Source organism: Bidens hawaiensis, unplaced genomic scaffold (genome assembly GCF_021521415.1).
Source record: "Bidens hawaiensis isolate Kalapana, Puna unplaced genomic scaffold, B.hawaiensis_p1.1 tig00023985_1, whole genome shotgun sequence".
NCBI classification, from domain to species: Eukaryota; Viridiplantae; Streptophyta; class Magnoliopsida; order Asterales; family Asteraceae; genus Bidens; species Bidens hawaiensis.
Genome location: NW_027493769.1, coordinates 134,072 through 155,985, shown reverse-complemented (window position 1 = coordinate 155,985; position 21,914 = coordinate 134,072). Strand labels below are relative to the sequence as shown.

At 37.8% G+C, this 21,914-nt stretch overlaps 3 protein-coding genes, 1 non-coding gene and 1 pseudogene across 4 annotated transcripts; 3 read left to right on the top strand and 2 right to left on the bottom strand.

Annotated features, from left to right (window-relative positions):
* Positions 1 to 1,423: 1,423 nt before the first annotated feature.
* LOC143568394 (auxin-responsive protein SAUR72 pseudogene) lies at positions 1,424 to 1,925 on the top strand (annotated as a pseudogene).
* Positions 1,926 to 5,035: 3,110 nt separating this feature from the next.
* LOC143568407 (tRNA (mnm(5)s(2)U34)-methyltransferase, chloroplastic-like) lies at positions 5,036 to 12,884 on the top strand. Its single transcript, XM_077054574.1, has 6 exons — positions 5,036 to 5,229; positions 6,059 to 6,122; positions 6,876 to 7,068; positions 11,494 to 11,567; positions 12,477 to 12,632; positions 12,721 to 12,884. Exons 1-6 carry the CDS (start codon positions 5,052 to 5,054, stop codon positions 12,842 to 12,844), a joined length of 789 nt encoding a protein of 262 aa, XP_076910689.1. The 5' UTR covers positions 5,036 to 5,051; the 3' UTR covers positions 12,845 to 12,884.
* A 1,005-nt stretch (positions 12,885 to 13,889) lies between these two features.
* Positions 13,890 to 13,962, bottom strand: TRNAR-CCG (transfer RNA arginine (anticodon CCG)). Its single transcript has one exon. It is a non-coding gene; the product is annotated as a tRNA-Arg (tRNA).
* A 1,785-nt stretch (positions 13,963 to 15,747) lies between these two features.
* LOC143568393 (ATP synthase delta chain, chloroplastic-like) lies at positions 15,748 to 16,535 on the top strand. Its single transcript, XM_077054563.1, has one exon. It carries the CDS (start codon positions 15,786 to 15,788, stop codon positions 16,533 to 16,535), a length of 750 nt encoding a protein of 249 aa, XP_076910678.1. The 5' UTR covers positions 15,748 to 15,785.
* A 1,484-nt stretch (positions 16,536 to 18,019) lies between these two features.
* On the bottom strand, positions 18,020 to 21,555 carry LOC143568406 (phosphoglycerate kinase, cytosolic-like). Its single transcript, XM_077054573.1, has 6 exons — positions 21,469 to 21,555; positions 21,205 to 21,415; positions 19,937 to 20,014; positions 19,247 to 19,825; positions 18,333 to 18,491; positions 18,020 to 18,241 (listed from the first exon to the last, which is right to left on the bottom strand). The coding sequence occupies exons 2-6, from the start codon at positions 21,397 to 21,399 to the stop codon at positions 18,047 to 18,049; spliced, it is 1,206 nt and encodes a 401-aa protein (XP_076910688.1). The 5' UTR covers positions 21,400 to 21,415; positions 21,469 to 21,555; the 3' UTR covers positions 18,020 to 18,046.
* Positions 21,556 to 21,914: the final 359 nt, after the last annotated feature.

The window sequence follows — 21,914 nt, the reverse complement described above, 5'->3', positions numbered from 1 at the left end:
TAATGTTGTTAGGAGTATAGATTGTTGTTAAAAAGATATATGATTTATACACGTGTTAAAGTTATATGGTTAGAACTTAGAAGTATAGATTATTGTTAAAAAGATATATGTTTTATACACGTGTTAAAGTTGAAAATTTGGAACGATGTATCTATCAACACAAATACGTGCAAGCTATAATTTGTGGTCAATTTTGATTCATTTTTATGTATGTAGTTAAATTATATTATATATTTATTATATTAATATTATACAATACAATGTTACAACACATCATACCCATACAAAATGAGATCCAAAATACACAAAAATGCTTACGTGTATTGATTGGTCGACATCCATGGCCATATATCCACTATAATATGATAATAGATTAGTATCCACAAATACAACTTTTGTTACTATAATAAAGTATCTTTAAGATTTCTAATCTTATCATCGACCTTTAATTCCCATTTAGTGTTTCTTTTTGTTTATTGGGCCTTTTATAGCAAGATCTTTGTGTTTGATGATTGCTGCAATATTTGATCTTCTATATATCTAAAAAGTACAATTTTCATTTGGTTACGCATAATCCTAGTGCTAAATGTACACTTTTTTACACGATGAGATTTGAAGTTTCAACCATCTAGATAATTACGCTACATGTCAGTTGTTGTTAATAGTAATATAATATGAGTGAAGACACAAATAGGTCTTCTAGGGTTACAATAGGACATTTTTATGCAATTACATTGATAATCGCGTACGTACGTTTGATTTACTATTAGGAGTCGGCATACGTTTGTTTGGTTATAGACTAAGATGAATCTATTATCGACAATTCAGCATTTGGTTTTCATAATTGGTCCATTTGTTGTTACAAACATTTTTCTCAATTCGACATGCCCGACCTTAGGAAGGGGCGGGGAGGGTGATGATCCCATGCCGGATCTTGCATGGAGGCCCATAAATTATTTTAAAAAAACTATATACATATGTATATAACAATATAAAAGAGAACCAAAAATCACTGCACATAATTTAAGCCCATTTTAAAAAGAAAAAAAAGAATTATATGCATTTAAGCGATGTTATAAGCTATTTACCTATTTCAAACACATTTAAAAGTTAAAAGCCAAATAAAAAAATTTGGACTTAGAGACCCATATTATACACGTCCTTAGCCCAAAATTTCTTAACGCTTCTTAACAACGACCCTAAATACAACTATTTAAAAAGAATTAAGTTGACCTTCAATAAAACTTTCATTTCTATCTTTAATCAAATAAAATATATATAATATTTTTTTATTTATAAATGAGAAAAGGAGCCACTTGCATGTTATTTAAATATGTAACATAAAGTTTGTTCGGTTAAAGTTATATATATACAAATAAATGAAATAGATTAATTAATAATATTGTAAAGTAGGAATGATAATTGTACCTTCCAAGTACGCCTACCGTACTTTTATTGTCTCATTCATTTTCTTTAACTCCTCTTCTGTTATAAATACATGACTACTAGTCACACTTCTCAACATAACATACAACATATATTAGTATCACCAACATGAACAAGCTCATACGCCAACTCTCTCGTGTCTCTAACTCCTGTGGTTGCTCCCTACATCGCTCTGCCACCCTCGGTGACTCGTCCACCAGCGTGCCAGAGGGCTACCTTCCGTTTTACGTTGGGGAAGAGATGGAGCGGTTTGTGGTCAGTGCTAATCTATTGAACCATCCTCTTTTCATAAACTTGTTAAACATATCGGCTCAAGAATATGGTTACCAACAAAAAGGCGTCCTTCGTATTGCATGCCACGTCATTATTTTTCGACGTTTGCTTGAAGCTTTGCAGGATGGGAAAGAAAGTTCATATGATATTCAACAAGTTTTGTCTCAAAACACAGACCATATTGATTGATATGTTGGTGTATACTAAACATACATCAGTTCAATTGTATATTAAGTTATTAATGTATTAATGAAGTTAACTTCTTGTGTTTGTATAATTAGTTTGGCTAGATGGATTGATGATTGATTCAATACTTTTATAATTATTTTGTTTTTGTTATTTATAAATGATGTGTTGTTTTACTTTACTTGGGAAGTGTAAGGGGGCCTAGCTAACAATTGGACGTGTTTAAAACACGATTAAACATGTTTAATGAAAAATACACTATATATAATAATTAGTGCCTTAGTGAGTTAGTGGTACATGAAACATAGAAGAGTGTTATAGACATGAGATATAAAGTAGTGAAACGAGTCGTATTCATGTTTGATGATTGTGTTAATTGCATCGTCTCTAACATATTTAAGACCTGCTTTGCCATCCCTAACATGGATCTTGGCCTTACCCGAAGAAGAAAGGTTAGGTATTTTATGGGAGGTATGCATGACATATACGTATCTCAACATGTGAGGGCAACGAACCGTGTCATGAACTTATTACAAGTGTTGAGTATCGTTTGACAGTAGTACATTAGTTTATGGTTATAATTATTCATAGCTAGGGTTTTTAAAACGTATACTTGAAATAATTGTATCAGATGTACATCTTAATTCACGCTACGAAGTAGCTTAGCCACATTAATACTTTATTTTATTATTATTTTTAATACATGTGACAATCATAAACTTTCGACTAAATCCACAACAAATTTTTCGCATTCACTTCAACTGTTATACCGTTAAATTACAAAAAAAAATAATGACATTAGATACCCTTAATAATAGTAATATTATCAATTGGGAGTCACTTCTGATTGCTTGCATTATCAATTTATCATATTCTTTGGGGCATAACTTGTGTGACTACATGGAAAGTGATGATAACCTTTACTCATTTCTAGGTTTCGTGTATGTTCACAAAACAAGAAAACAAGACGTGTTATAGGACAAATGTTACTTGGTTACACTTAAGCCATGATTACTTTATTAAAGGGGAGCTAATATAAGTTGTAAAAAGGAAATGAATTAATGTGGATGGTAGGGAGGGTGGGTCATGTGAGTTGTAGTGGAAATGGGGGTTTTTGTGAAAAGATTTTTGGGCTTCAATCAATTAAGTTAAAAGACTAGTGGTGTTGCACAACAACGATTTTTTTTATATTAATAATGTTACAGCTGTAAATGAGGTTGAAACTATTAAATTGTATAACCTATCTTTATAGTCAATTAAATATAAAGATAGTGTTTTGTACTTTGATGTTGTAGTTTTGTTAACAGTAATTTGGATAATTGATAGGCTGCGGGTTCATCTGATCTTCTTCATTTTTTGAGTATGAAACCGTATGATGTTAGGCTGGCATGTCTCCGAAAGGAAGCTCATACATCATTCCTGACTCGGAGATCATCCTCAGACAAAAAAACCCACCATACATGAGAACCTCCTTGCTTAATCTGGAACCTCTATTTTTAATTTTTACATAAAATAGTTGATGGTTGGTAACAATTTTAAAAAAAAAATGTTATCACATGTCCATATTATTACTTGTACCTTTGATCGATTTATATTCATTAGGATCTCGGTTATAGCAAAACACACACACAAGCAAATTGCAGAAAACAAATGAATGCGATAAACAAGGATTTACGTGGCTCGGTCTAAGTTGACATACGTTCACGAGTTGCAACCAAGAATTTATTATTGCTTTATACACTCTACTCTCGTGATGAGAAATTACAAGTACAATACGTATTTATATAGAGACTGGCTAGGGTGGCTGGGGTTACAAAACTCGGTTAACAAGAAAATGAAGTTCGGCTCTAATAAAGAGACATAGGACCGGCCCAAAGAGATCTTAAGTCTTCAGTTTAGTTAACTCACCAACAAGTCTTCAACAAACCAAGGCCTAAGCTTCCACAAAGTAAACACCATGTATCTATATGTTTGGTATAAACCAGTAACAATATTACAATTGGTGTCAATGGAATAAAGGCTACAATTGGTGCCACATATATAAAAGGAGAGCTTGAGCTGCTTTTATGATTTAGTTTGGCACCAACCCTAACAAATGCAACTGCTAATATAGGCTACATTTGTATTAATGGGTTAATTACACGTGTAATTCATATCATGATATGTGTATATATAGGTGTGATTCTAACTATTACCATTATATTTATAGTTACAACTATTTACACGAGCGTCACACACATTTTTTTCATAAACTGGTGTTTCAGTTTTTATAATATTTGACTAAATAACCAATATAGGCCCCACCTTTCTTCCATTAGTTCCTATCTTTCACCTCTCCTCCTGGTAGGTGGCATCTCTTGACGTTGTCACTTGCATCGTCGACCATTACCCAAAACCGTCTATAAGCATGTAAGCATGGGAACGTAAATTAAGTGGCATCTCTTGACGTTGTCGCTTGCTTCATTGACCATTAGCCAAAACCGTCTATGAGTATGAAACCACGCATCAAGTTTCAGTTGATACATTCTTTAGTGTTGTAGAAAGTGTATTATAACATTATTCATTGTGTACCTATTGTGCTTCTTTAATTCTTTATAAATCCCCAAACTATTTGTTGCCAATTATTTCACCAATTTGTTCAATGGACTCCATAGACATGAGAGTAGAGTCCGTGCCCAAAAACACTTTACAAATCTATGTTTATATAAGTTCGTCAAATATCACGAGAAACGAGTCGATCCAAATCTGAACTTTGAAAAAAAAAACTTCTAAAAAAGTTGGGCCTCTGTACTATCCAAATTTTTATATAAAAAAAAAGCTTCTAAAATGGTTTTAAAAATTATTTCAAAAAATATTGTAACTGAAAATTATCCGAAATATCCAAAAAGTTTCAAAACCATTTTAAAGGTTTAAATTCCAAATATCTGAGTTTTGAAATATTAAACTTAAAGCTGGCTTGCTCTCGTTGAGAGTTGAAGTCAAGACCTACCACTAAACTGGTGCTCTAACCAACTGAGCTACGAGAGCTGCTTGTCTAAATTTCAGCATTAGTTTATATATTAATCAGCTAGTAAACCCGAGTTATATTATTATTATTTGTTCCATTATGCTAAAAACTTAGACCCGCCGTCAAATAGAAACACAAGATGATGATGTTACGATGTTATCCAGTTTCCAACATGTTCATGTTCAGATTCAACTACAAACATGTTGGATTATGTTACAATAGATTGTCTGTACCCTTTGGTTCCTTAAACCATCATAATCATAATATTGGTTTCCACTCACAACCAATTAATTCAACCAATGACTCACCTCTATCTGGTATTTATTATTATCTTTAAACTCTTCATAAACATATATTATTATTATTATTATTATTATTATTTAATGTATATTATTTAATCTATTGTTTTTGTCCCTCTGGCTTTTGATACATTTGGCTCCTTGGCACCGGAAGCTATCCGTTTTCTAACCAGGGTCCAACAGGTTGTGCATAGCAATGTGTCGACTCCAAAGGGGCAGGGGTATGTCTTTAGCAGGTTAGGGTTTGCAATTCAGAAAGGGGTGGCGGCGCAGCTTGTTGCCCGCCTACCTGCTATATTGATGTAATATCTATGTTTCATCAATATTAAAAATGATGCAATAATGTTTGGTGGGTTAGCAGTGGTGCACAAACCGGTTTAAAACTCAGAATCGGTTTGGGTTGAAACTGGCCCAAACCGATTTATGATCCATTTCGGTTCAGGTTGAAACCAGTTTTTTTTACCATGTTACGACCAGTTTCGGTTCAGTTAACCGGTTTGGAACCGGGTTTTTTCTTTCTTTTTGCAATTATATTATAATAAAAGGATTCAATTACAATAGATAGAGGTAGGTAAGCGGGCAACAAGCTGTGCCGCCACCCCTTTTGAATGGTTAACCGATCTTACTGAAAAATTACAAACCGGTTCCGAACCTACGGTTTCGGTTTGATTTTCGGGTCAGTTCAGTTAACCAGCTTATTTGCCCACTTCTAGGTGGGTGTATTGGTACAAATGAAATTAACCTATCAAATGTACAAATAACTACAGTATTATTACTCTAGTTCTGATATTGTACCGTGATGTCATTTATCACGTTAAGAGTTGTTTGTATTTGATCCTAACACTAGGTCTAGAGCACGTGTTGATGGACTATTTATTCGGAAAGAAAAAGTCCACCGAAGTTGCTCACTCGTAGGTACTTCATTGCTCATCAATTTCATGGGATTTTTATCTGGCGGGTGCAAACGAGCCGAGCCTGAACCTCAAATAAAGCGCTTTTAGTTATTGAGCTCGAGCCTTGTATGGGAAGATTGTTTAGGCTAGTCGAGCCTTAATGAGCTTTGTGTGTTTTTAAGTTTTAGCTCTTTTGGAATTCTATGTATTAATTTCACACTGCATAACGGAGCTCGAGCCGAGCTTTGACTCATTTAAGGTACTTCACACGAGCTTGACTCGAGCTTAGGCTCGTTTAAGGTTTCTCAAAGTATATACAAATAATAACACATGAGCGGATCTTGAGTCGGCTCTGGCTCGTTTAAGGTACTTCACCAAAGTTCGACTTGAGCTTAGGTTCATTTAAGGTTTCTTGAAATATATATAATAATTAAAAGTGTTAACATAAATAATACACAAGCTGAGCTCGATCCATGCTTTGGCTCGTTTAAGCTACCACACACGAGCTCAACTCGAGCCTAAGCTCATTTAAGGTTACTTGAAATATATAAAAATAATGAATAAATTTATAAAAAATGCACGAACCAAGCTCGAGCTTGTAAAAATAACCAAAGAGCCGGGCTTAAGCTTTAGAATACACGCTTGAAATGAGCTGAGCTCGAGCCTCGTCAAGCACCCCTAAGACATACAGAATTCAAGAAAATATGGATTTGGGAAAACAAGAAATGTACAATAATCATGTTACAATTTTGTGTTATGTTATAAACACAGTATATGGAAACATGTAGTCAAGAAAGGTGATGCAGCTGTGGATGCCACTTGCGGCAACGGTTATGATACACTGGCAATGGTTAATATGGTGGCTGATGAATCATGTAATGGCCATGTTTATTCCATGGATATTCAAGAATCCGCGTTACAAAATACCGCATGTTTACTAGATAAATCACTTGACCTTAACAAGGTAACCATTTTTAGTTAAAACAAGTTTTCTATGAAAGTAACCGCGGTTTTCATCCCTGTGGTTTGTCCAAATCTGCGGTTTTAGTCCAATGGTTTCAAATTTGCGATTTCCGTCCCTATTGTGTTCGTCTCCGACCACACCTTTTCATCATCAAACCAAACCAAACATCCTTCCATCCTTCCTTAATCAATTAATTAATATATACTCTGTTATTATGTTTTTTGTTTATCGCTTCACTTTCATATTTTCATGTCTCGTATTTTAATAATCTGCACACCAAATAATTTTGTTTCTAATTCTGCCAATCTACCATCATATGAGTGACTACTCAACAAGATAAAGCATTATCTTTTACTTTTCTTCAATTCTATTCTCCTTTTCTGTCATCAGTTTCCTAATCTCACTGAAACCCCCAAAATCTAACTTAAATTACCTTTTTTCTGTCATGCACACCAACTGTTCGACCTTTTGCCTCAACCAAACTTCTTGATTTTTCACTCTTGTTCTTTCTATTTTCCTTTTGGTGCTTAAGGGGGTATTTTGAGTTGGAGTTCTACCCATTTTGCTTTGTTTTGGAGTCATACATTCCTCCTCTTATGCCTTAGCGGTTGTTGTGGGGTGCTAGATGGGGGGTGAGCAACCCGTAGTTGCTCCCCTCCTTCGAGTGTGAGGGGTTTAGTCTTTGATTCTTGCTCTAACTCATCTCGAGTCGGGGTCTTTAGGGGTCCGGTGTCTTTTGTGATTTGTTTGTTTTCTGTTCTCGTGTGTACATGGCTACCATAAAAAGAATTCGAAACGTAAATACAGGAGGGCTTGGTCCTAGCTCCACTTACGGTTTAAGGCCATGCCCCTTTAAGCATTTCCACGAGTGTAAGGATGGTAGACCTGGGTCCTCGGGGTTTTTCCGCCTACTTGAGCACATGCAAAGTACCCATTTCAAAACGGATACTCGGAAGAACCTTTTAAAAGACGCTATCTCTAAGGATTTGGACCTTTTTATAGATGTTGGGGAAGCCCTTCGGGCGGGGGATAAATGGTTATGTGGGAGGTGCATGACGTTGCATGCCCTTAGCAGGGGGTGCAAGCATGCTGATGGCGTCTATTCTTTTTCGGTGGATCCTGGAGATGCTGGAGAATTCATCGTTGGGATCCATAAACTTAATCGTGTGTCTGTGGATAGGAACCCAGGTCCATCTGTAGGAGTGGTTGGGAATGTATCCCTTGTGGAACGGGTTTTCTCCCTTCCCATTTAAATGGTTAAGAGCATCCCCCCAAGTTGTCGTTTGGCGTTTGCTCAGACTTTGGCATGCGCTTTACGCAAGGTAGTGGATTCACCAGGCTCGATTGAGAATTGGGTCAAATTACTATTGTTGCCGCGGTGTACTTTAAGGGTGGTGAAACCTTCCACTAGGCAGGAACGCAGGTCAGGGAATCGAAAGTCTTTGCAATGTAGTAGCATTCAGCAAGCACTTGCGGTGTGGAAAGATGGATCTGGTTTTGCTGACTTGGTTCTTTCTCTCTTTGATAACGTAGGGGGGAGCACTTTTTCTAAAAGAGAGGTGGGAGGGGAGGAGGGTTCTGAAAACAGCCTCAATATTAAACAATGTCTCAGGAAAGTCAGGGATGGTCATTTCACAGCTGCAGTCAAGGTATTATGCTCAAGTGGGGTTGCCCCTCTCGGATATTCAACCATGAGAGCCCTCATTGATAAACACCAGTGGTGCTGCCTCCGTCCTTGCCTTCTAGCTCTGTCGCCCTGCCTACTCTCTCTGTGGATGGGGACTGTGTGCTTAGATATATCCGATCATTTCCTAAAAGGACCTCATGCGGGAGAGACGGGATGCGGGCGCAACACTTGTTGGACGCTCTTAGTGGTGAGGGATCAGTGACTTCCATGGGTCTGCTCTCAGCCATCACTGAAGTCGTCAACTTATGGCTAAGGGGTCTGTGCCCCAAGGTGCTCGCTGAGTTTATTGCTTTGGCCCCCCTTACCCCTTTATTAAAGCCGGATAATGGAATTCGGCCCATTGCTGTGGGGGCTATCTGGCGTAGGTTGGTTTCTAAAGTGGCTATGAAGATGGTTGGGAAGGAAATGACTCAGTATTTAGGGGACTTTCAGTTTGGGGTGGGGACCCCTAATGGGGCAGAGGCGGTGCTTCACAGCGCGAACCGGTTTCTTAACTCCTTTCACGCGGACGGCTCTTTAGCTATGCTTATCGTGGACTTCTCCAACGCCTTCAATATGGTCGACCGCACAGCCCTTCTCCGGGAGGTTCATCATCATTGCCCGTCTGTCTATCTATGGGTCCAGTTCCTTTATGCCCAGCCGGCTAGGTTGTATGTTGGTGATGACTGTATAGGGGCTACTACTGGGGTTCAACAGGGAGACCCCCTTGGGCCCCTCCTCTTTGCCTTAGCATTACACCCTCTTGTTCTCCGGGTACAAAATGACTGTAACCTCCCATTTCATGCTTGGTACTTGGATGATGGGACTTTTATTGGTGGTGCCAACGAAGTCGCTAAAGCCCTAGACATTATCAACTCGGAAGGGCCATCATTGGGGCTGCAACTTAATATTAAGAAAACCGAGGTTTTTTGTCCAGCGTGTAATGGGGTGAAAGTCAAAGATGGGCTCTTCCCTAGTGGGATTGGTAAACCTGAGAGAGGGGTAAAGCTCCTTGGAGGGGCTGTTAGTCGAGATCCCTACTTTATTAAGGAGTTGGCGAGGCGGAGAGCATCTCGTGCGGTTGATCTTATGAAACTCTTACCTTGCCTTAGGGATCCCCAGAGCGAACTCCTCCTGCTTAGGTCTTGCATGGGGGTTGCTAAGTTGCTTTTTGGGTTACGAACATGCCACCCCCATATGATGAATGATGCGGTATCCTGTTTTGATAAGGGGCTACGAGAAGCCATTGAAGACATAGTTGTATGTGGAGGCCCGTTCTTTGGTGATCTTCAGTGGCGACTTGCATCTTTACCAATGCGCTTAGGGGGTTTAGGCCTTCTCTCAGCTCATGATGTTGGGGTTTACGCTTTTGTAGCGTCGAGGGCTCAGTCTTGGAAGCTACAGAGTCACATCTTAAGGAATAGCGGAGTTGTCGACCTGGACTCAGACTACGTGCAGGCTCTGGAATGCCTAAATGGCGCTCTCCCAGACTTTGACATTGGCGGTTTCTCTAATATGGACACCGCCTCACCAAAGCCTCAAAAAAACTTTGGCGAATGCCCTTTTTGGCAAAATAGCTCAGAGCCTGGGAGAAGTTTTTGGATTGCCCCCCCGACAGAAGGCGGTTATTGAATGCTTACAAAGTCCTCATGCCCAAGATTTTTTGACCGTTATCCCGATTGATGGCTTGGGCCAAAGCATGTCTGCGGTCGAGTATAGGGCCATTCTTAAGTACCGTTTGATGGTCCCAATGTACCCAGAAGACGAAACATGTCCGATCTGCCGTAAGGCTTGCCTGGATAAATTCGGAGAGCATGCGGTTCATTGTAAGGAGATGCCTGGGTTTAAATACCGACATGATTGGGTGCGGGACGTTCTTTGGGACATCTTAAGGCAAGCTGGGATATCAGCTAAAAAGGAAGCCCCCGTAAACTTTCTTACAGACCCCACGGAAGGGAGATCCACTCTACGACCGGCAGATTTGCTCGTCTTTGGTTGGGCCGGGAGGAAACACGCTTGTGTTGACCTCACAGGGGTATCTCCCTTAGCTGGTTTGAGGGATAATGGGTTTGTAGCTGGGCAAGCAATGAAAAGGGCTGAAACGAAGAAGGTGGAGAAACATGCTAAAGCCTGCGAAGAGAACCAACATGTTTTTGTCCCTCTGGCTTTTGATACATTTGGCTCCTTGGCACCGGAAGCTATCCGTTTCCTAACCAGGGTCCAACAGGTTGTGCATAGCAATGTGTTGACTCCAAAGGGGCAGGGGTATGTCTTTAGCATGTTAGGGTTTGCAATTCAGAAAGGGGTGGCGGCGCAGCTTGTTGCCCGCCTACCTGCTATATTGATGTAATATCTATGTTTATATTGACAATGGAAACCAAAAATTATTATAAACAAGTAATGGTTTCATTTCAATTGCAATTAAACCTGAATTCATTAACCCCGTTAAGTCTGATCGTTAAACCTATCAGCGTGCCGCTCACGTGAGGGGCAGTTTTGTCCTTTTTTCCCCAATATAAACCTCAGTCACGTGAGGGATTGGGGTGTATTTGGGGGAAAATAAGGATAAAACTCCCCTCATGTGAAGGGCACGCTGATGGGTTTAACGACCAGACTTAACGGGATTAGTGAAGTCGGGTCTAATTGCAAGTGAAATGAAACCATAAGGACGAAAATTGCAGATTTGGACAAACCACATGGACGAAAACTGCAGTTCACTTTTTCTATGAATATAAGTTGATTGTTTTTGTTCTTTCTAGAGAAATATGGTAGAGCTGTTTGCCACCTGTCATAGCAAAATGGAAGAAGTTGTTCCAAGGGGCGCCACGGTGAGGTAAATAGTGCGAGTCTAGGGGTGTAAATGAGCCAAGCTGCTGGCAAGCTACTCGAGATTGGTTCACTAGAAGCTTGAATGGAGCTGAACTTAAATAAGCTTGAGCCTAGAATAAACTTGTTGCACAAACGAACCAGATTCTGAGCTTCGCTTGCTGAGCTAGAACTAGCTCGCAAGCCTAAACGAGCCTAATATTTATGTTAGTTTATTTAATGTATTTAGGCCTGTAAACGAGCCGAACGAACACGAACAAGGGCATGTTCGTTCATTTAATTTTAAACGAACACCAACACCTACACCAACACTTAATTGAACAAAAAAATTGTTTCATGTTCGTTTATTTAAAAAATGTGCATGTTCGTGTTCGTTTATTTAAAATCTAAACGAACTGGTCACGAACGTAAATGAACATCACTGAACAAAGATAAACGGACATAAATGAACATATATGAACAGGTGTAAATAAACACAAACAAACATAAACGAACATAAACCAACGTGCGCGGACATAAATGAACGAACAGTACATGTGTTCATGTTCGTTCGTTTATTAAATAAATGAACATAAACGAAATTCCCGCCGAACGGTTCACAAATAGTTCACTAGAACGTTCGCTTTGCTTACAGGCCTAAATGTATTTTGTATATATAATTACATAACTATTAGTATTATTTGTTAGTTACAATAAAATAAGTATATATAATATATAATGTCATATATATAAAGTTCTTTAGTAAGAATATATATAAAAATGATTAAAAAAGTGTAAAAATTAATTAATAAATAATAAAGGGCCGAGCTCGAGCTTTGGTGAGCCCGGGCCTGGCTCGTTTACACCTAAGCGCGACTCATAAGTTCAATATATGTTTATAGAATAGCACCTAACAGTGTCTTATTATCTTAAACAGACTAGTTGCATTCAACTTAGGATATCTTCCAGGAAGTGACAAAACAGTTATTACTAAATCCGAAACAACCTTATTAGGAATGCAAACTGCAAGCAGGATTTTAGCATCTGGTGGTCTAATCAGCATGTTGGTTTATGTGGGCCATCCTGGTGGGATGTAAGTGACTAATTTTTTTAAAAAAATATATTTTAATGAATAATAATGTGTAAGATATGAATATACGATGAATGTTTGATGGTGTTAGGGAAGAATATGAAACGGTGGAAGGGTTTGCGTCTGGATTGTCAGTTAACGAGTGGATATGTTGCAAGTTACAAATGATGAACAAGCCGTTAGCTCCGGTACTTGTTTTGTTATGCAAGAGGTAGAAGAAGATATTATTAATGTTTGAAAAAGGATGGAAGTTTATATATTCTTATTGTTATGTTACATTCATTCATTTATGTTCGTAAACGCTTGTTTCTGTTCATTGGTTTACTAAGGTATTTGTTAGTTATTATTAATACTAATTGGTTCAAGTAACAGCAATAATAATATGATATCAAAACTTCTTATTATTAAGCAGTTAAGCAAAGAACTAACAGTTTAACGAATACGGAATACCTTCAAAGATTAAAGAAGCGATTAATGGAATCATGGAATCAAGCCGTTGACGTTAATATCCGATTGACGTTCATTGTTGTAGCTGGATTACTGCTCAAGGTTGATACTCAAAACAACAATACAAAGATGAAGATTATATTTTTTTTGAACTGCAAATTCATTAAAAAAACAAAACCGAAACCCTCCTACCGAGAAGCTAGCAGGGGACGACTATAACAGATAACAGGCACACTTCCAATGACAAACATTTCCACCTAGACGAATCTATATCCAAACACGTCAACCTATTTTTAATCCACAAAAAACTTAACGCCTTAGTATCAACGACAATGTTATCGATCCTAATGAGCTTATTTACTAAGGTTTGTTACAATAATTATCGATTGCCCCATCTTCCTCTTATGCTCAATATTCGGAACCTGTTCGTGGATGTCGTCATGTCGAAGGTCATGAATCAAAGAAGCAAACTATCGGAGGAATATTGCACCACGTACTAATACTATTCCACATCACCTAAGCGACATAGCAACCAAAAACAAGTAAATCACTCGATTCCCCCGACCCCATACGACAATTGCAAACACTCAGCCTGTAAAATAAGAGCCTCCTTTTAACCAAGTTATGAGTAAAGCCCGCCAAGCAACGACGTTAACTTTCATGGAAACCCAACTATTCCAATCCAAAACGCACTCTCTTGGAGGAGGATCAAAAGTGAAGAAAAATATAATGAAAACAAAACAGTGAAAGAAATAATAAACAGTATTTTTTTAAAGTTTAAAATTATTAGAAAGTTTAAAATATTAAAAAATTCGATCACGGTGGGACTCGAACCCACAATCTCCCGCTCCGGAGGCGAGCGCCTTATCCATTAGGCCACGCGACCTTTTTGTTATCGTTCATCATTAAAATTCATTTAATTAGTTACTTCAAAATATATTGATAGTTGAACTTTCACATAACAAAAAATTTCAGTTGTTGATGTTTGACATTTGATCAAATTTTGTGGCCGCATAAACCAATCATGTAAATAGGGGTGAGCATGAATGAATCAGGTTTTATGAGATCCGTCAAACCATAACATATCATACCCGCTTAACATGTAATAGGGTCGGTTCCCAGGTCCTACAGATACCAAAAAATCAGGTCATGGTCTGCAAGAGTGGCTTAGAAACAATATTAACAAATGGTTATAGGACCTGAGAAATCCGCCTAGGACCCGAACTGATTATTAACAATAGCACCTGTTCCTGGCCTCCCGGGTATAGTGTTTATATTAACTATTTAATTGGGTCTGGATAGGTTTTCATCGGTAAGACTCGCTTGATCACCCCTACATGTAACTATTTTTTAGTATCCTTCTGAAATATATGCTTATTTTCAATTCAATATCAAGCGTGCATTGTTTGTGTACTATTTTTCTCTAGTTTTAGTTACTATCTTTTATTTTCGTGTTCGACTACTACGACAATGGATTCATGAAGGCTTAGCGGAAAATAGTGGTTGCCCGATTTGATTCATATGGATTTAGCATTAAGGTACACAAACTAAATAATGTGACCTGGCCCGTAAGGTGACCTGTTGCAAGGCTTCAAAAGCTTATGTGGCCCAGTCTTAACGCCATGCCCATCGTGCCAAAGCATCAAGGCCCAAGCGGTACAGTTGGGGCTTCAACACATTAACGGGCAGCAAGGGAGAAAATGGACAAAATGGTGGGACCCAAATACTTTAACAAGAAATTAGTAGGGCTTTTAACGTGGTATCAAGAGTTGAAGACTCTAAACCATAACACGGTGTTAAAGGGGCAAGGATTTAACGTAATGTGAAGTTTTAACTTGAGGTTTAAAGTTCATTCACAACAACCAGCCTAAAAGAATCTACAATAAGCTTAGTTCCCTAGGTCCGGATCTATGTGGTAATGGGCAAACTTGGAGGACTCTAACTCCATGTTGTGGAGTGAAGTTCTTGTGTGGGAAGTCCAGTTCTACAAACATGCAAGATGCAACGGACAAATGATGTGACACCCCCTCTCATATGCACTCACACACACACACACACATATATATATATATATATATATGTATATGTATATGTATATGTATATGTATATGTGTGTGTGTATACACATTTAATATTATTAACGGAATTCGTGAAAAGTTGTTATGAAAGAAAACGAGTTTTTAAGAAAAGCTTGAAATTTGATATAGCGGTTTGTATAGGTTTATCGTTTTTACCAGGGGCGAAGCATACTTAGGGCGGGGGTGGCCCCGACCCCCCCTGTTTTTTTGCGCGGTAGTGTAAATTTATCCGTTTTCGCCCGAAATTTGTAATATGTAGTGTAAATTTAGCCGTTTACGATCGAAAATTTTAGCTCCCCCGCCCCCTTTTGTGATTTTTTAATACATTTTTGAGTCCGTCCCCTCTCGACATCTTCGTCCAAGCTTCGCAGTACCAAGGATTTCTAAAACTATAGTTTCATAACTAAAAAGTCTTAGATTCTTAGATAACAAAACCAACAATTTCTTTCAAGTAATGTAGTTCCGCCACGTGTCCTCTACTTATCTCCAAAAGAGAAGATATTGTCATCTCCGATCACTGATTTCTTAATCACATTCCACCATCCATTTCCATCCAAAAACACTCTTTTCACAAACACCTTCACTCACTTCCTTCCGACAACTCCTTACTCAAAATCCTCTCAAAACCAAAATGTCCGCAACAGCAGCAGCCGCTCTTCAACAAACCCCAATCGCATTCCAGTCCCACACCCGTTCGCTCCGCGTAACTTCCGCCAAAGCGGCAACCCTCTCTTTTTCCGGCGGTTTGCGCCTCCGCAGCCTCAAACTCGCCGGAAATCCACGCCGCCGTTGCCGCAACAACGGCGGCGTGAGAATGGCGGATTCCGCCGCCGGAAGTTACGCGGCAGCTCTAGCGGAGGTAGCGGTCGCTAACGGCACGCTAGAGGCCACAGTAAAAGACCTAGACTCACTCGAGAAGCTATTCTCGGACACCACCACATTAAACTTTTTCGTTAGCCCCATCGTAAGCCTCGAGCAGAAGCGCGAGCTTATCGACGCCATTACTACCTCAGGGAAGTTGCAGACACACGTCTGCAACTTCCTAAACGTTTTAATAGAAAGCAAACGCATTGATCTTATTAAGGACATAATAAAGGAGTTTGAATTGGTGTATAATAAAATAACCGAGACCGAATTAGCAGTTGTGTCATCAGTGGTGCCGTTGGAGGAGCAGCATTTGGCGCAGATAGCGAAACAAGTGCAGAAGCTGACCGGGGCGAAGAATGTGAGGGTGAAGACGGTGATTGATGAGTCGTTGGTGGCCGGATTTACGATCAGGTACGGGAATTCGGGGTCGAAGCTGATAGATATGAGTGTGAAGAAGCAGTTGGAGGAGATTGCTACACAGCTTGAGATTGGGGATATTTCACTTGCTGTATGAAACAGTTAAATGTGAATGAATTCTAATTTAAGTTTCAGTTTTTATGATTGGTATAATTATATATAATAATTTGTTTTATGAATATATATAATTTTGGGGAGAATTGTAATTATGTTTTTGTTATGAGACATTGCATTACAATAATTTGCTCATATGTTTATTGTTTTTGAATACATCTTGATTGATTGATCTAGTGATTGAAGATCATTATTAAACTTAACCTATGTTGATTGTTAGTCGCTTAACGGTTGTTGATTAACGGGCAAAGCCTATGTATGTATGTTGATTGAGCGTTGTCGTATTAGGTAATAAGTTATTCGGCTTATTGAGTTATTGTTTGTTTAACCAATAGTTTGTGTTCATGTATTTCATCTGCAATTGTTTGTTGTGTTCTTGATATCCATCATGATCAAGAACACAAAGGAAAGGTGCACATTACATAGTGCGTTACAAAACCTGAACGATAACATCATAACCACCTTAAAAGCTCCTGACATTGTCTAAATCACGATGCTTGAAAACATACGATGTAACCAACCAAAGAAGTTTTGAGTTTCGGTTATTGTAAGCGTTGTATGCCAATCAACACCTCCATTTGACCCATACCAAAACGTCGACAAAATCCTCAAAAAAAATGAACGTTTGATTAACAACTAAGGTCATGATAATGGCTCGGGTCCTTTCAACGGTGTTCAATAGATCAACAAAGTACTTGCTATCAAAAGCAATTGTGGAGTAAGGTCTAAGAAAGCGGTAGCAAAGGGTGGTTGGTAACAATTAGCAATGAAAGATCGGTCGAGTGTTGTGGTTCTTGTGGCGTTTAATTAGGTAGTTCAACTGTAAGAACGTAAACAGGAAGTGTCAAACATTAGTTCGCTTCTACGTTATTACCATTATACATTTTTGGCGATACCAGTACCAACACTCAATTGGGTTTGTTAACACGTTAACGAATCATGCTACTTTGTCGATCTAATGAGTAATAAACAAAAACTAAACAACATAACTTGTTTAAACTACTTACTTCAAACTTCTAAAAACTTTATCACAAATAGCACGCTACTTTAGTTGCACAAAATACCGGTTTTTAGGCCAAAAATAACCGATTTAGATAAAAAAGTATGATCAAGTCAAATGAGGTCAAAACCAGTTTGGCCCAAACCGAATCAGTTTAGAAACACTAAAACATGCATAGTTAAATCATTTTTGAACAAGTTGCACCCAAACCGGTTTCGGATGTGCACAACTACACTAGGCTTGGTTTACACCTCTTAAATGACACCATGTTTTAAGAGCCACAAATAATAAAAAGTAACCCCAAAGACAGTCACTTAACTAGTAGTTACACAAAACTATGCAACAAAATAGCATGAAGTCATAGTTTCAAAACCACTCATCAAATGTTCAAAACTCAAAAGCTAGCCACATAAGGGCTTTGACAAAAACAACCACTTATTAGTTTCACATCCGAACCGTGACAAATTACCAAGTCCGAGTTAAAACGCATCGGCTTAAGCATCATCCAAAGCAAGCACACCGGGAAGTGGCTTACCTTCAAGAAGCTCCAAACTAGCACCACCACCAGTGGATATGTGACTCATCTTATCAGCAAGCCCGACTTTCTCAACCGCTGCAACAGAATCACCGCCTCCAATGATGGTTGTCACGCCTTTCCCACTTAGCTCAGCCAACTTCTTTGCTATCGCCTAAATTCACATATAAGTAAAGATTCAAATTTCAATCATTTAACAAGTGAACACGTATGGTTTCATCTATATGTATGGTGTATGTACATACCTCAGTGCCGACAGCAAACTTATCAAACTCAAACACACCCATTGGTCCGTTCCATATAACGGTTTTGGTGGTATCCAAAGCTTTGCTAAATGACTCAATGGAATCTGGTCCGATATCCAATCCCATCCATCCATCTGGAATACTAGATGCTGGAACAATCTGTAAAATATATTCAACATAAGTTCATATATAGGAAAACCGAGAATCCCATTAAAAACAACATACTTTTGTCTGTAATCATAAAGTCCCTTAACATTATAAATTTGAGAAAAACAAATAATCTCTTAATTATGATCGGATGAAATCATCAAAACATTATTCGATAAAAATCATTTGTTTATGACTCTTTAATGTTTTATTTAAATTCGAGTTACGTCATGCTCATTTATTTTTTATTACGATGCTTTTAAAAGACTATTTGTTACTATCAACTTATTGAATCCCATTAAAAAACAACATACTTTTGTAAATAATCATAAAATCCCTTAACATTATAAATTTGAGAAGAACAAACGATCTCTTAATTATGATCGGATAAAATCATCAAAATATTATTCAATAAAAATCATTTGTTTATGACTCTTTAATGATTTTAAATTTATATTTTTTATTTAAATCCAAGTTATGTCATGCTCATTTATTTTTTATTATGATGCTTTTGAAAGACTATTTGTTACTATCAACTTATTGAATTAACGAACCATGTATACAATTTTATTCATTTATTCATTTCAACTCTTTTTGCACATGGTATAATAAACGAAAATATTCACATTTTTGTTCAAGCTTAGAATTTGCAAGAATTTGTCAAGACTTATGATAAAAATAAAAATAAAAAAGTATGATGGTTATCAACAAAATATGGTATTTTGCCCTTAAAAGATTATCAACAAAAAATAAAGACAAAAACTAACCTTACTGTTAGCATCAGGAGCAAACTTGTCAGCAATAACAACGTCAGATGGAAGCAAAAGAGAAACTCCTTTAGACTTAGCCTTTTCAAGAAGGGTTGTCGCGAGATCAAGTTTATCTTCTTCAACAAGTGAAGAACCGACAGCGAGTCCTTGTGCTTTGTAAAAAGTAAAGATCATTCCTCCACCAAGAACAAGGATATCAACCTTTTCCAACAACGACTCGATAACACCAATTTTGCTAGACACCTTTGATCCACCAACAATTGCAGCAAATGGTTTCTTAGGGTTTGATACAGCTCCAACTAGGTAGTCAAGTTCCTTTTGCATAAGGAAACCAGCAACCGAAGGCTTCAAGTGTTTCGCAACACCTTCGGTTGAAGCGTGTGCTCTGTGCGCAGTGCCGAATGCATCATTGACGTACAGGTCAGCCAAAGATGCTAGCTTTTTCGCGAATTCTGGGTCGTTTTTCTCTTCTTCTTTGTAGAACCTGACGTTTTCGAGAAGTAGGACACCGCCTTCTGGGATTTCAGCAACCAGTTTCTCGACTTCTGGGCCAATGCAGTCGTCTGCCATCTTGACCTATTAATGTTGAAATCAAAGATCCAAATAAGAACACTCTTAAGCAACGCTTGTAATGGCAAAAACAAAAAATCTGTAAATTGAAAGGCATAGATGAAGTGATGAACAAACCTCAAGTCCAAGGAGTTCTGAGAGTCTTGGAACTAGTGGCTTCAAGCTGAACTTTGGTGTGACACCCTTTGGTCGTCCCTATAAACAACAAAAATAGAAGTTAACAGATAATCAGCTTACTGAAACCAATTTATTTCAACATATGATGAGATTAAACTTGTGACATTGAATCAAACAAGAATATCGATTTGAATATGAATACATTTCTTCATCCAAACATCAGGTAATAGTGTTGCTGGAAGTAGGGGTGTGCAAAGTCTGTACGGTCCGGTAATGGGGGTTAACCATAACCGAATTTGGTTATGGAAAATTGCTTAACCATAACCATAATAAAATGGTCTGCTAGCCATAGATCAGGTTCGGTTTCGGTTAAGGGCAGTTAATTGTCCAATGTAATATTTTAGTAATGTTTTCCTTTGTTTCGGTTAGAAACGGTTCGATTAAGATGTTCCAAGCACAATTAAAAGCTTGAGTATAGACATTTGCAGGATAATGTAAAGGCTTAAAGTTGGAAATGGAGATATAAAAGATGGAAATTAAGAAATAAAATTTATACAAAAGCACAAACATAAAAGGTTCAGTTCAGTTTCGGTTAACGAAGACACATTAACAGTAACCATAACAAAATGGTCAGTTAAACATATTCACTTAACCATAAACGATTGGTTTTGTCGGTTATGGTTAATTTCTGTTTAAGTTGTTCAGTTAACGATTTGGTTTTCGGTTTTTGATAACCCCTAGTTGGAATTATAAATTTAAAGATTTAATCTATCAAAGATCTAAACGTTGAGAACGTGCAAAGTAACAATTAAACATCAACTAAGGTATAAATTCTCCAACTAGTGGAGCAAACAAGCCGAGCCGCTTGCGAGCTAACACGTCAAGCTTTTTCCAAGTTCGAGCTCGAGTCTTGTGTGGGAAGCTCGTTTAAGCAACAAGCCTTGTCTATTTTTAAGTTTTACCTCTTGACTTCTATGTATCAATTTTACACCACACTGCCAGCTCGAGCCATACTTAAACTTGTTTAAAGTGTTCTTCAAAAAATGTATTAATTAATTAATACAATAATCAAGCCGAACTCGAGCTTTAGAAAAAACAGCTCGAAACAAGCCGAAATCAAGCTCGTGAAAGTCAACTCTAGCGAAACCGAAATTAAATTAAGTACACGATAACGGTCAACTACCTAAAGAACTAAGATCCGGCAAAATACGAAACAACAAATTACAAATGAATAATAATAATAATAATAATAACAACAATAACAATACCAGATGCGAAGAGAGGATAACTCTAGCGCCATTAGACAACAAGTACTTAATAGTAGGAACCGCAGCACGAATACGAGTATCATCAGTGATCTTCAAGTTATCATCCAACGGCACGTTCAGATCAACTCTAACGAACACTTTTTTACCTTTCAGATCTGCTTCTGTTAAGCTACTCACACTCTTCTTCGTTGCCATTTCAACTTCAAATTCACTGTAACAGAAATCAGTTGATCGGGCTTATTATTATTATTATTATTGACTTACGATGGTGATTTAAGCGGAAAGTTCGAGAACTTGAACCCTAGCAGTTGGTTTGGTAATTGGTAGTAGCAAATGAGAAATGAGTATCGGTTTTTGTAGGAGAAGACACGGTGGGCTTGAATTCTCTCAGCCCACAAGATATATCTTTTGACTGATCTTTACTTTCTCATTTTAGCATTCTAGACGTGGGCAAATCTACAGGTATATTGAAAACTCGGAACCGGACCCGGAAAAAATCCTGGAGATAGGTTTTATTTATACTTGGGTTTTAATACCCGAACATACCCGTAGTGTACGGATATGGTATGCATTTCAATACCAAAACTCGTACCCAAAAACCGGAACCGGTTCGATACCCGAAATCGGGTTTCTCAAATATACCCAATCCATACCAGAAAAATATACGAAAAATATCCCTGAAAAATGCAACCACTTAAAAAAAATCCAAT

Excerpts from the sequence above, each read along its gene's own strand:
- LOC143568406 (XM_077054573.1), bottom strand. The coding sequence starts at position 21,399 with ATGGCAACGAAGAAGAGTGTGAGTAGCTTAACAGAAGCAGATCTGAAA. Across the intron at positions 20,015-21,204 it reads TTATCCTCTCTTCGCATCTG|GGACGACCAAAGGGTGTCAC; the intron begins GTATTGTTATTG and ends TGTTGTTTATAG. Across the intron at positions 18,492-19,246 it reads CTCCTGATGCTAACAGTAAG|ATTGTTCCAGCATCTAGTAT; the intron begins GTTAGTTTTTGT and ends TATATTTTACAG.
- LOC143568393 (XM_077054563.1), top strand. The coding sequence starts at position 15,786 with ATGTCCGCAACAGCAGCAGCCGCTCTTCAACAAACCCCAATCGCATTC.
- LOC143568407 (XM_077054574.1), top strand. The coding sequence starts at position 5,052 with ATGATGATGTTACGATGTTATCCAGTTTCCAACATGTTCATGTTCAGA. Across the intron at positions 6,123-6,875 it reads TCCACCGAAGTTGCTCACTC|TATATGGAAACATGTAGTCA; the intron begins GTAGGTACTTCA and ends TTATAAACACAG. Across the intron at positions 12,633-12,720 it reads GTGGGCCATCCTGGTGGGAT|GGAAGAATATGAAACGGTGG; the intron begins GTAAGTGACTAA and ends TGATGGTGTTAG.